Source organism: Onychostoma macrolepis, chromosome 15 (genome assembly GCF_012432095.1).
Source record: "Onychostoma macrolepis isolate SWU-2019 chromosome 15, ASM1243209v1, whole genome shotgun sequence".
Taxonomy (NCBI): domain Eukaryota; kingdom Metazoa; phylum Chordata; class Actinopteri; order Cypriniformes; family Cyprinidae; genus Onychostoma; species Onychostoma macrolepis.
Genome location: NC_081169.1, coordinates 22,896,495 through 22,911,147, shown reverse-complemented (window position 1 = coordinate 22,911,147; position 14,653 = coordinate 22,896,495). Strand labels below are relative to the sequence as shown.

At 36.1% G+C, this 14,653-nt stretch overlaps 1 protein-coding gene across 4 annotated transcripts in view; it reads left to right on the top strand.

Annotated features, from left to right (window-relative positions):
- Positions 1–13,751, top strand: part of dgkb (diacylglycerol kinase, beta) — a 51,342-nt gene extending 37,591 nt beyond the window's left edge. For 2 of the 4 annotated variants that reach the window (XM_058744491.1, XM_058744490.1), the window contains 5 exons: positions 1,936–2,026; positions 2,349–2,544; positions 10,416–10,536; positions 11,552–11,612; positions 13,161–13,751. In XM_058744491.1, coding sequence (XP_058600474.1) covers positions 1,936–2,026; positions 2,349–2,544; positions 10,416–10,536; positions 11,552–11,612; positions 13,161–13,265 — 574 coding nt within the window. In that variant the 3' untranslated portion in view covers positions 13,266–13,751. The remainder of the gene's footprint in view (positions 1–1,935; positions 2,027–2,348; positions 2,545–10,415; positions 10,537–11,551; positions 11,613–13,160) is intronic. The other 2 variants (XM_058744487.1, XM_058744489.1) reach the window with 2 other exon arrangements.
- The last annotated feature ends 902 nt before the right edge of the window (positions 13,752–14,653 follow it).

Here is a 14,653-nt window from a genome sequence, read left to right as displayed (position 1 = left end):
TTGCGACTGATGCCAGGACTTTGGTCAGATTCAATTTATGGGCATTTAAGAAGTGCTGCTGCCATTAATATAAATTTAATCCGTTCTGTGTGAAATTAGGTGAAAAATACCTCTCACCTCCCATTTAATTACAGAGGTACAGATTGATGTTACAAAGATAACGCTTTAAAATGCTTTTATGCATTTATCTTTTTTTCTTCTTTTTCATTATTGCTGAAAAGCTGAAAAACTACCGTGCTAACAAACACTATGACTGCTCGTCAGTCTACTCCTTCATCAAAAAATGAAAATTTACTGAAAATGTTCTCACGCTCGGATGTCGATGAGTTTGTTTCTTCATTAGAACAGATTTGAAGAAATTTAAAATTACAGTACATCACTTGCTCACCAAGTAGATCCTCTGCAGTGAATGGGTGCCGTCAGAATGAGAATACAAACAGCTGATAAAAACATCACAATAATCCACAAGTAACCCACAAGACTACAAGTAATCCTGTTTTGGACTGTTTTTGCTTAGAATCATTGCTTGATTTGGGCTTATTTCTCTCCTGATTCAGATGAGATGACTTTTCCACTGGAGAAAGCAATATTATGGATAGAGGACACTTAAAAAAATGTTTGAAGTTAAAAATGCTTTGATGGATTTGTTTCTTATAAACAGTTTTTCACTTCACGAGACATTAATTGATGGACTGGAGTCATGTGGATTACTTGTGGATAATTGTAATGGTTTTATCAGCTGTTTGGACTCTCATTCTGACGGCACCCATTCACTGCAGAGGGTCCACTGGTGAGTGATGTAATGCTAAATTTCTCCAATTTTTTTCCAATGAAGGAACAAACTCATCTACATCTTGGATGACCTGAGGGTTATTCCTTTAAGCCTTTTTATTGCTTTCATGCCAATTACCGAGTCTTTCTTCTCCTTTATTTTTCCTTTAACCAGATCCCTTTTTTTTCTGCTTCGGATTGTGTAATTCTCTAAATCTCAAAATCCTTGCTGTTTGGTCCCTGCTGTAGAAGGTTCAGGTGTGTGTGTCTGCTGGTAATGAAAGCAGATGGTGGTTTGTTCTGGTGAGGTCACTGATCATGATCCTGGTCCCAGAGAGACTTTGTGTGGGGTGGGGGACAGGGGTCCGGCTCCACAGCCCACTCTTAATTGAAGGGGCAGCTAGATTACCCTCTCTGAACCCTAGCTGGGCTCTGTGATGGTAGGGGTTTGCGCCATGTGCTTCAGTTTTTGAGTCATCCTGGATATCATCTATCATGCCAAGATGAGGACCAGACAGTCTTTGTGGATTACTTTAGGTTATGCATTACTCTAAAGCAATTTGATTTTGAGCCTACAGTCTTACAGTTACCATGCACTAATATTTAGGTTCTGGACATTATTTGTAATATTTCAAAATAAACATGTACTGGATTGAAACAACTTAGGTACATTTAATTATCCATACATCATTTTATCGTATTATCTTTTAAAGAACATTTATTTCTTCATCTCTGAATCATCATTGTAATGCATTGCATTATATTTTTGCCTCCACTATAAAAACTGCAGCTTTGATTAAACAATTAAGCATTTAGATACACTCTTACCCAGAATTTTTGTTTGAGAAATATAGAGTGATGACAAGTGATATTTATAAGCATTTTATGTAGTTAGTCTGTTATACTGTCATAAAGATCTCATTGAATTACAATCGAATTTCAGCTTACTTTTTGGCCATATAAATATCAGTATCTGATTCATAGGTTAAATGTTTAGAAAAATCATGCACAATAAAATATATAGACTGATAACCATTATGGCATCCGTATATTCTGCATCCTAGTTACCCGCTCAGATATTTAACACCATGCCTCACCACTGTAAATAATGATCTGTAAATAATACATTATCCATAAAAAACTGACACAACTTGTTGGTTTCAGGACGAAGAATAAGCTTTGGTACTTTGAGTTTGGAACCTCAGAGACCTTCTCGGCAACTTGCAAGAAGCTGCATGATTATCTTGAGGTGGAGGTAATGAGAATAAAGTGTGAAACCCACATGCCTTATCACCTTTCTAACACTTAAACACTCCCTGCTGAACCACTGGAAAGAACTGTAGTGTATTATTTTGACAAATTTTGTTGTATTCACACAAAATACGAATGATTTTCAGAAAGGCCCACGTAACTGAAAGTACATTATTTTTTTACTATTTTTTTTAACTATAGTTTGTTAGTGCTAGTGCAACAGTGATAGATTTTTTTATTCATTATTGACTGATTGATCGATCAAGTCCATTATTTGTTCACTCATTGTGTAATAATTGTAATTTTATCTTTCTCATGTTTTATAGTGTGATGGGGTCACCCTAAACCTCAGCAACATCTCATTGGAGGGCATTGCCATCCTGAATATTCCCAGCATGCACGGCGGTTCCAACCTTTGGGGAGAGAGCAAGAAACGAAGGGGTCACCGTCGAACAGGGAAGAAGTCTCCGGAAAAGAAGACCCCAATTGTTGACCCCAAACAACTAGTTTTTGCTGTCCAAGGTATACAAACACTTACTCTTTACATATCAAAAATATTTTGATAGATTTTTTTATTTTAATATTTTGTTTTATTTATTTTTTATTTCATTCATTTATATTTAAATGTTTTTTTTTTTTTCAATAATTTGTTTTGTTTTCATACATTTTTATTTATTATTTATTATTTACTGGGGGTCTAGTCAAACATATTTTCTGTGGTAATCAACATTGTGCCATAAATGCCTTCAATAGAGCTTAACTTGTATTGAACTTGGAACATTTCTTTAAGGGTCACCTTAACGTTACTGGTTTGCAAAGTCCTTGTCTTCATACCTGATTAATCAAAGGCAACTTCAGAGGAACTTTTCTTTCATGATGAATATTTCACCAGTGACACATTGAATCATGGCGAGTGGCTTTTGTTTGGGTTGAAGGGATGCAGTTTTAATGTCAGTGTTTGGGATTGTCAGTGGCTCTGTAATGGCTTGTGCTAGCGTTGGTGGACAGACCTGTCCAATCAAAGCAGACTCAACTGTACCATGGTAAAACGGGCTGATTGGGGTTTTAATAACTTTCTAAAGCAGCAGGCTTACTGTCACATACATCTGCTGCTGCCACTAGCTGTGCTCAAGGGTACTGAAATGACCGCCATAAATCAGAGCCAGGCCTGCAAATTCCTGTTTTTCATAATACAAAATTATGAACTTTGAAAGCAATTTTCAAACAAAGTTGTGAATCTTTGGTGCTTTGTAGTCTCGGACTTGAACCACCCAGAGTCTGTTCACTGACTGTCGAATGCTCATTGCACACAAAACTAATCATTGAATTCGCCAGATTATTATGATATCACATCTTTGAAATATTCCAAATTTAGTTTGAGGCTCTTAGTTGCAATTTAAGTAGATAAACTGTGTAACTGGCTTTAAGTTATGTTTGTGAGATCAGAAAAGCACAAACATCCGTGATACTGTTTGCTAATAAAGCCTGTCTCTAAGTAAAAAATATAGTTTGTGAGAGGCAAAGTTATGTGAGATGCAACGTCATAATGTGAGATACTGTATAAAACCATAACATGAGATATAAAGTCACATTGTGAGATATAAAGTCAAAAGTGTGATATATAGAAACACACTGTAAGTCATAATATGCTATACAAAGTCCCATTTGTGAGATATAAAATCTCATTTGGTAGATTTAAAGATACATATATGAGATATAAAGTCACATTGTGAAAAATAAAGTCATAATGTGAGATACAGTATGAAGTTGCATTGCTAGATTTAGTCTGAGGTGGAAACTGACCTCTAAAGTTTGAATAATTTGCCGCACTGTTATATGTTTGATAAATACAATATTTATAACACGTTTTATCACATAATATACTTTTCATAAACCCACCTCTAAATGGCACGTACTGCAAAAATCAAAATCAAACTGTAGTTCAGATCAACACAATTCATAGCCATTTTACATTTTGGTGAATTTTTGCTATGAATACTAACAATTTGTGTAGTTTTTAAAAATCTGCTTAATAGACTTCAGTGTTCTTCTGGGGAAAAAAGCATTCAAATTCATACATCTCATAGAATAGTTACATTTTGGCCAGAATAAGCAACAATTTGGCCTAGAGATTGTTGTGATGAACCCTAATAAAAATGATCTTTATGCAAGAAGAGCAAATGCTGTGCTGCTGATACAAGTGAGTTACCAAACACGCATAAACCCTTACACCTAGTTCCCTGCCAAATGACATTAACCCAAATCCTGTCAAAGTGCAAAAAACAGTAAAGACTTGTTGTTGTTGAGATAAACACTTAGATGTTCCCTCCACGGAGAATCATCAAGGCAGAACGCTATTCACTAATCTAGAAATGTGTACGCCGGTTGTCACCACGTTGGGGAAAATCCATGTATCGTGCAGCTTTGAGAGCATTGATTGTAGTTTTACAGAATCTCTTTGGGCCGTTATCATGGGACCGTTTGGGATCACAAAGAGCAGATTGAAGGGTGAAACGTCAGAGCCTGTTCGAGTCTTACAATCACAGTATTCGAGGTTCCCTGTTGAGAAATCACCCATTTGAAAGAGATTGTCAGTTGGACTTTCTTGTTTAAAGAGTTTACTTGCTTGGCCCAGCTGCTTTCTTTCCAGTCAATATGGGTGAAAATGAAATATAACCTCTAGTATGAGTATACTTATTCATGTTTTGTACAGTACATCAATATTGGTACATTTACACGCCATAACTCCATAGTATCTCATTCATTAAACTCTTTAATCTGTCCACCTCAGTTAAACCCCAAGTACCAATCCATTATCTCAGGTGTCGTTAGTCTGAGACCGTCTTTACGGTTCATCCAGCCCCTTGCACTCTTTAATTTCAGTCAATACGAGTCAGCTGCTGATAAATGCACCCATTTGTATCATGCATGTTTGCTCAAATATCCTGCCGCTGCATCTCTGCTGCAGCTCTCAGTAGAAACGGAGCGCTTGGTGAATAAAATCGGCTTCCAAAAAAGAGAGCAAGAGTACAAAACCCTTTACGCTCCATTCTATTCCATTTACTCTGGAAAAAAGATCAATTGATTGGTGCGAAGGCGCCCACGAGTCCAGGTTTGGACCAGAGAAGGCACTTAGCCTGGGCACCTCGCCGATGGTTTTGAAAGCCTTCGTAGATACGGCTTCATCTGAAGGAGCTCTGAAGGTGAGAGGCCTGTGCTTGTCAGATTAGTCGAGGGAGCATTAGCTGGATGGTAAACAGGGAGTGCATTAGCCCCCGAGGCCCGGCTCTCAGATGGGGTAGAGTCTGACCTTTCGGGAGCAGTTGAGTGGCCCCGCTGGTGACGCTAGGAGACAGGCCTCCTCAGGTGGAAGGGAATGGAGGCGGGCTGAATTATTCAGCATGGACGTGGGCTGCACTGGGGCTACTGATGTCCCCTGACACACTGTGCGAAAGCCCCTCAAACCCCCTCCCGTGCACCTCAGCCCTGCCTACGCCTGTCGCTCCATGTGCGTCATGAGCAACACGGGCTGTTCAATCACACAGAAAAAAAAAACAGGTGACAAGAAAACACCATTATCAGGTTCATACGGCTTGTGTATGTGTGTGCATGTGCAAAAGAATGAGAGGTTTGAGTTCAAAAGTGAAGGTGATTTGACATTTTGGTGTTAAAATATTTTTTTCTTATCCCAGCTTTACATGCAGAGTCTTTTAGAAATGGATGTGGAGGTTGAAAGTGAAAAAAAAATTACATTTTTCAAAAAAGTTTCAAAAATGTCTGTTTGTTTAAGTAGTGGACATCAACCAATCTTGTCAGCTGTGGGTGGGGCTATTTGATTTAAAGCAGTTTTATTGGAGTCTTCAAAAAAACCTGTTTGGAAACAGTTATTATTTCTGAAATTATGTTTGGTGATTCTAGTAGTGTGGAACTGCACTCTTTATTTTGTAATATATTTTTTAGAACCAAGGGGTTAGGGTTTGACCAGTTAACCCCTCCTCTCCTGGTATATTATGTGCACAAAAGGATCATTCTTCACTGGCAGCTATTCAAAAAGCCATGTAAATTTATTTTTATTTATATTATTTTAGATAAATGTAAGTTTGAATTTATTTAAATGTGTATTTTTTAGAATTTAAATTAAATTAAATTAAATTAAATTAAATTAAATTAAATTAAATTAAATTAAATTAAATTAAATTAAATTAAATTAAATTAAATTAAATTAAATTAAATTAAATGTTGCTAATTTTTATGATTTAATTAAAAAGTTTATTATTTCATTTAATTTGATTGAAATTGTACTTTTTTATTAGAATACAATTAGAGCCTAATTTTTTGTTGGCTAGTAGATGTTTCACCAGCTGTGTGTCCAAAATCGCGTCCTCTCTGAGTAGGTATTACATTTGCATTTGAACTTACTTTGCAACTGATAAAAAAATATGTTCTATATAGTATGAATCTGGATAGTATGAATGAAATTCAGACATACTATATCCGGCATGTTGTTACTGTCATGTGACCTACCAGCGTCAGTTGTGTCACTTCACTGCCATTCAGAAATCCTCTCCCTTGGCCTCATGGGATAGTAAAGTGTTCATCGAATACTCACTTAAGAATCTCAGCAGAAATAGTAGGTCATCTGGGTACTTTTCGCCTACTGTTGTTGCATACTATATACTGTAGAAGTATATATGATTTTGGATGCAACTCATGTGCTAGCTGAACATCAGCTGGAATGAAAGGGAATACTAACTCTTGGTGTTGACATAATTTCCTGTAATTAGCGTTTCATTAAGACTCTCTTTTAAATTCCGAGAGAATTTAAAAGAGATGACAGCTCCCATCCAGAGCATGTGAAACTGTAGGTAGAGAGTGTGTTTAGAAATCCCCTCAGACTTTCTCTGACGCTGTCCATCGCTGATGACTGACCTCTGTGTGAGCTCTCAGCCTCACCAGTCTTGCAAGCCTGACCCTTTTAGATAGCAGAGCCACTGTGGTCAAAAGACTGTGTACACAAACACACACACACACACACACACACACTCAACGCACGCAGTTCTTACTTCTCACACTTTTTCAAATACCAGCAAGGCCTCGTTCGCAGCCTGTCTCCTTGACAACAGTTGAACACAGCATTGGTACAACAATCCAAGAATTTGTGTTACCCCGTTAACTGTGGTTGCCAGACAACTGTAACCAACTCTGTTTTGTTGTGTTTAGCTTTTACATTTTTAAGAAATATATTCCTGCATTGCCCTTAGGTACCTGTGGAATGACTTTTATGACATTTAACTTGAATATGTGAATGGGCTTTCTGATCCTTGCTTCTGATTGGTCAACAGTGTTTGAGCCATGCAAAAATACATTTTATAGTAACAGTTATGACTCCAAGCACTACTTAGCACCCGCAGGGGATTGAATTTATACAGAATATAAAAGTGTATGTAAGGTAGAATAGAATAGAATAAAATACAACCCGAATTCCGGAAATGTTGGGACGTTTTTTTTTAATTTGAATAAAATGAAAACTTTCAAATCACATGAGCCTATATTTTATTCAGAATAGAATATAGATAACATAACAAAAGTTTAAACTGAGAAATTTGCCTGCTACAGGTCTCAAAATAGTTGGGACGGGGGCATGATTACCATGGTGTAGCATCTCCTCTTCTTTTCAAAACAGTTTGAAGACGTCTGGGCATCGAGGTTATGAGTTTCTGGAGTTTTGGTGTTGGAATTTGGTCCCATTCTTGCCTGATATAGGTTTCCAGCTGCTGAAGATTTCATGGTGGTCTTTGACATATTTTTAATTTAATGATGCACCAAATGTTCTCTATAGGTGAAAGATCTGGACTGCAGGCAGGCCAATTCAGCACCCGGACTCTTCTACTACGAAGCCAAGCTGTTGTAATAGCTGCAGTATGTGGTTTTGCATTGTCCTGCTGAAATACACATCGTCTGGAGGGGAGCATATGTTGCTCTAAAACCTTTATATACCTTTCAGCATTCATAGTGCCTTCCAAAACATGCAAGCTGCCCATGCCGTATGCACTTATGCACCCCCATACCATCAGAGATGCTGGCTTTTGAACTGAACGCTGATAACACACTGAAAGATCTCCCTCCTCTTTAGCCCAGAGGACACAGTGTCCGTGATTTCCAACAAGAATGTCAAATTTGGACTCTTCTGACCATAGAACACTTTTCCACTTTGAAACAGTCCATTTTAAATGAGCCTTGGCCCACAGGACACGACGGCGCTTCTGGACCATGTTCACATTTGCCTTCTTTATGCATGACAGAGCTTTAGTTGGCATCTGCAGATGGCACGGCGGATTGTGTTTACCGACAGTGGTTTCTGGAAGTATTCCTGGGCCCATTTAGTAATGTCAAAGACAGAATCATGCCGATGAGTGATGCAGTGTCGTCTGAGGGCCTGAAGACCACAGGCATCACACAGAGATTTCTCCAGTTTCTCTGAAACTTTTGATGATGTTATGCATTGTAGATGATGAGATTTGCAAAGCCTTTGCAATTTGACGTTGAGGAACGTTGTTTTTAAAGTATTCCACGATCTTTTTACGCACTCTTTCACAGATTGGAGAGCCTCTGCCCATCTTTACTTCTGAGAGACTCTGCCTCTCTAAGACATCCCTTTTATGTCACAGACCTGATGTCATTTAACTTAATTAGTTGAATTAGATGTTCTCCCAGCTGAATCTTTTCAAAATATCTTGCTTTTTCAGCCCTTTGTTGCCCCCGTGCCAACTTTTTTGAGACCTGTAGCAGGCATCAAATTTGAAATTAGCTCATTTAGTGGATAAAAGTGTAAAATTACTCCGTTTAAACATTTGTTATGTTATCTATATTCTATTGTGAATAAAATGTCGGCTCATGTGATTTGAAAGTATTTTAGTTTTCATTTTATTCAAATTTAAAAAACGTCCCAACATTTCCGGAATTCGGGTTGTAGGATTAGAATAGAACAATAATATACAATTTAGTAAATGTAAGGAGCAGAATAGAATAGAATAGAATAGAATAGATGTAAGATACATGATACATATGCACATTAAGCCATAGTGCTTATGTTAGTGGCAAGAGTTTGAACTTGGCTCGCAACATTTCCTTATCATATTCCCTCTCTTTTTCCATCTCACTAAGATTTCAAAAGTGGCTAAGCATGAATAGAAATGATTAGAGTGCAACTGACTTGACTGGGCCTTGCGCTAGCGGTCAGAGCTTTGCCAGCACTCGCTTCTGTTTATTGGTGTGGTTTGACTGTTGACTGTCTGTGGACTGAATGACACTGTGTGTGTGTGTGTGTGTGTGTGTGTGTGTGTGTGTGTGTTTGAGGAGGAGGAGAGGAAGACTCATAGGAGCTGTTACTAAACAGATGGTCCCAGCGCGACACTGGACCTCCGACCGAGGAAAAATCAATGCTCATAACTTCAAAACAAAAAAGAAATTAATAAATATGGAGGAACACAAGATTGCTTTGCATCAGTGTCGCATTCTAATTAATAGGTGTTTTGTTTGTGGGTTGTTGGTGTTTTTTCTCCCCTCCTTTTCTCCAACGGTGACAATTTATGCTTTTTTAGAGCGGAAGGCAGACTGTGAAGATTCCAAATCAAGCTTGTCTGCTTTTTTTTCTCTCCTTCTCACACGCTCCCCCCCTTCCGCCCAAACACACCTCCACTGTCTGCTCCTCATCTTCTCTTTTGGTCTTTCTCCTCATAATCTTTTCCTGCTGACGTCCCCCACGGGTCAGGCTCAAGCGTTTGGTAGAAAGTGGATGGTTTAAAAGGCTAACACATTTTGACAGGGATATTGATATTGGTTTTGTGTTTTGGAGGGAGAGGACTGCCTGTTTGGGCTCTTTGGTTTGTGTATCTCATGTACGTTAATGATAATGCTAAATAATTCACTTTAGGTATTAGCACATATCTTGCATGTGTTACATATTTACATTTTGTCATTTAGCAGGTGTTTTTTTGCAAAACAAATTATAAATGCAAAAAATCACAAGCATTTTATCATACAAGACACCACGGGTTTTACTATAAAAATCTATTATTTAAAGGAAGTGCATTTGTTTATGGTGCATCCAGATAGAACCAGGCAGACTGATTCAAGATTCATTTTCGGGATCTAGAGTAACTGGCAGGTCATTGTAAGTTCGGAGACTTTAACCAGACTAGACTTTTTATTTAATTAAATGATGTGAATGAATATGTCTGCTAGCAGCAGAATTTTCTAAGATGAAGGTCTGCTCAAGTGCAACTAGTCTTTTTCATTATTTGATGGATTTTTGCTCATTTTTAGATCAGGTTGACTTCATTAGTTTTTCTATTTCTTTTCTGTCTGTCACTAGTTTTCTTTCTGTCTCTTAGACCCGTCTGATCAGCTGTTGGAGGTGGTGGGGCTGGAGGGGGCAATGGAAATGGGGCAGATCTACACAGGTCTGAAGAGTGCAGGCAGACGTCTGGCCCAGTGTTCCTCCATCATTATCAGGTTACATTTCATTGTAATTACAAATTAACCCCATCCTCCAGTGCGGTGTTCCTAATATACTGAATTTAGAAATGTTTACTTGTCCAATGAAGTAGTGCATTTGGGGAACATTATTTCTATAGTAGAACGCTTTATATTATGCTTTACTTTTTCTACAACGAGTTTAAGCTGTATTTTGCTAGTTCTTTTATTATTAAGATAATACAATTACAATTAAAGCAGCTTTTAGGAACTTTTTAAGGTGTTTGATAATATTAATGATATGCTACTGTTTCTAAGTTTAGGGTTAAGTTTTTTTTAAAGAAATTAATACTTTTACTCAGCAAGGGTGCATTAAATTCCTTAAAAGTGACATTGAAGACATTTATAATAAAAAAAAATGTCTATTTATAAATGGTCCTGAAAAAATGTTTTCCACAAAAATATTAAGCACCACAACTGTTTTCAACATTGATTAAAAGAAGTCATTTTACTTGAGCAGTAAATAAGCATATTAAAATTATTTCTGAAGGATCATGTGACACTGAAGACTGGAGTAATGATGCTGAAAATTCAGCTTTGGGATCACAGGAATAAATTACATTTAAAAAATATATTTAAAAAGAAAACAATTGTTTTAAATTGTAATAATAGTTCACAATATTACTGTTTTTACTGTATTTTCTATCAAATAAATGCAGCCCTGGTGAGCATGAGACTTCCTACAAAAACATTAAATATTGTACCAACTCCAAACTTTTGAATAGTTGTGTATTATGTTTAGAGACTACATAGAATATACAGTACTTTGACTACATTCAAAGTTCATTTGCCACATTGTAAGATTTATGACAGAAAAATATTAAAAATGGTGCAGAAAAACAAACAAAAAAAAAATTAACCTAATATCTTAGGTTATCTTAGGATGTTTACAGATATACTGTACTGTATATAAACAAAAATAAAATGTTTGTGTTTTACTTCTTTTAACATATTATTCATGTTTCAGTATTATATAACTATGTTCCATTGACAGAACCAGTAAAGCCCTTCCTATGCAAATAGATGGTGAGCCATGGATGCAGAGCCCATGCACTGTAAGTATGGCATGCACATTTAATATTTTTATATGCTTAAATGTCCTTTATATTGCATGTGTTCATCTTTTTATGAATGTTTAAGTGTAGGAATATTTTTAAGAGCATTTTTCTCACTTTGCGTTTCCTTCTAAACCCGCTTTAGTAGGTCAGTCTTAGATTCTCCTGATATCTTGTGCAAAAATCACAGCACCGTTTTACAAGAAAGCTGAAAATAAGCTCCAGCCTGAAACAACCACCTCATTTGCAAAATTCGAAGCTTTGTTTGCTTTTAATTAAAGTTTCCTTTCTCTGAAAGCATCTTTTCTGAAGTGCAGTGTTCATTTACATATACTTCATTTTGTCGATGCCTGGAATCCAAAAAGCATGGCAACACAATTAATTGGAAGGAGCACTTGTACCTGTAGATTAAAACTCTGGTTAAAGGTAGACACCAACAAAACTGTTATTGTAGCAGGTGATCTCCATGGCAACCTATGGCTTCATTGAGGCTTAATTAGTGTCAGTAAACGTGAGGAATGCTTTTGAGACACTACAGTCAATATTCAGGTGTTCCAGCTTATCCTCAGCAAAAGTGATTATGCTAATCCATTTTTAGGTGGAGCTGCATTGTATCAGTGTTTGCTTGTGAGGGTTTGTGTGTAAATTAGTGGCATTGCATGATTTTTTGTTATATATTTAATGCAATCAATGTGGAAATAAATGAAAATATTCATTTTTTTCTAAAACTATTTATCTACCAAATAATATCACTAAATACAGTTTTTTCTTAAATAAAATTTTGAAAAAAAATAAAAATAATATTCACCCCAAAAAATTTTTAAAAAAAAAAATATATATATATATTATAAATATATATATATATATTTTTTTTTTTTTTTTTTTATTTGTATTGAATTATTTAGCAATAAAGATTCATTTTATTCCATAGAGAAACATCAAGTTTATTTATTCATAAAAATAAGCACCTAATTTTGTCTTGTCTTTCTAAATTGTTCCAGAGAGACACTAAAAGGGCATGATTCCAATAAATTTGCATTATATATGAACACTCTCTATTTCACCCCATATGTTAAAAAATGTCATGTTGACTCTTCCTCTTAATTAAACTTAAATGCTCCAAAGGTTTTCTTTTTGAGGTGTTGAGTACCATTTACCTTCTGAGTGCCATTACTGTGTCTGAATACTTTCATGAACAAAGCAAATGGGTGAATTCAAAGAGAAGAGCTTGATATTTACCATCACCTTTGATGTGGAATTATAATTGACCCACAAATAGGGAATTCAGCACCCAATTAAATGTGACAGGAACAAAGTTAATAAACAAGATTTTAATGACACTTTCACTTCACCTTCAAGTCCATTAGTTCACTCACTGTTTTTTACCATGTTCATGTCTTGGAGAGACTCTTTGGCAAGTTATGTGCCTTTATTTGTGTATTATGCCAGTTCATATAACATTTATCTGTCATATCTTCTCTCATCTGATTGTCTTTATGAATTTATATCATATAACGTAAAAATGTCTGTTTTCAATCTTTCCAACAGATTAACATCGTGCATGAGAATCAGGCCCGTATGCTGATGGGTCCTCCTCAAAGCTCTAGCTTCTTCTCCTTCTTTCGACGTGACCGCAGAGAGAGTAAAGACTGACAACCCATGACACCTGAGATCAACGCTACACCTGCTGTAGAGTTCATGTGAATGGTGAAAACCATTGTGAAGGTTCCTGACAGCTGTGGATAGGCTACAGATTTCTAGATTTCAGCCACCAGTTTGCTGTCTCAGCTATTTGATTAAACTGCCATTATTCAGCACAAGCCAAGCACTGGGAGGAAAAGGCCAAACTTAGGGCAGTTTTTTCTTCACAAATGTTTAAAAAGGTATGTTTTGGCTCAACTGGAATTGGAATCAGAGAGATTTGAGGATAATAGGCACTGCAAAAACACTTCAAATCTGAAGTCTTTTGGAGTTTGAGTCTTATATGTGGATTCAGATGGACTCATGAACCGGGACTATTTTATTTTGGGTATGTTATTTAGGAAGTGCTAGATTTCTTGGTGCCAAATGTGAGATGAGACATGGCCAAATGAAAAACAAAGTACTTTTTAACTTATTTTATATTTTCACTTTTTAAATTTTTATTTAATTTTTTTTATATATTTTTATTTTATTTTATTTTATTTTATTTTATTTTATTTTATTTTATTTTATTTTATTTTATTTTATTTTATTTTATTTTTTTTTTTTATTTTTTTTTTTTATTAAAGCTTTATTATCTTATCTGAAACTGACAGCCAGTCGTTTTTCTATAGAAAAAAAAATTGGACTTGCCTAATTTTGATGTCAATGGGTGATTTCTACCACAGCATGTTCCTACATTAATCATGCAACTTGATTCTTTTTTTTAGTTTTGTTTTTTAAATATATTTATAAATATATTGATTGTTGTGGAAGTTGCATTTTAAAAATTCACTTGGATCAAAAAATCATTTAAACTGGTTTTCTAAATCACTAAACACGGTCAAATTACTTGAAGAAGGATCAACTAAACACTGAAGAGAATCATTTCCAGAAGCATGAACATGTGGACAAACAGTCTTTATATTACAAGCACAAATGGAGGTTTTAGGTTATCGTTAGACAATCCTCGTCCAGAGTCAGTAGTCGATGCACAGTTTTTAGGCTTTTTAATGCGAATGCCTGTCTGTGTTTTATTTTAAGCTGAAGCTGCTTGCTTGTTGATGAAGAATCAGATTGAAAGTCTTGTATTTTGTTGTATTTTGTCTTTACAAGACATGGTTGTCATGGTCACAAGGTGTTTTGCTCATGCATATTCATGTGTTGTGATGCACTTCTGCCAGAGCTAAAGCAAATGTGCGACTGCACCTTTCCTTTTCTTGCGATAGCAGCATGCAATGATGTGAGACACTATTACACATCCTGGTAACTTAAGTTTCTGGTTAGGCCTGGTTTAGTTTCACTCACCCCCACATAGCCCGCAGTTCATAATAGGTGCTTTGTGCAATGAACTGACAATG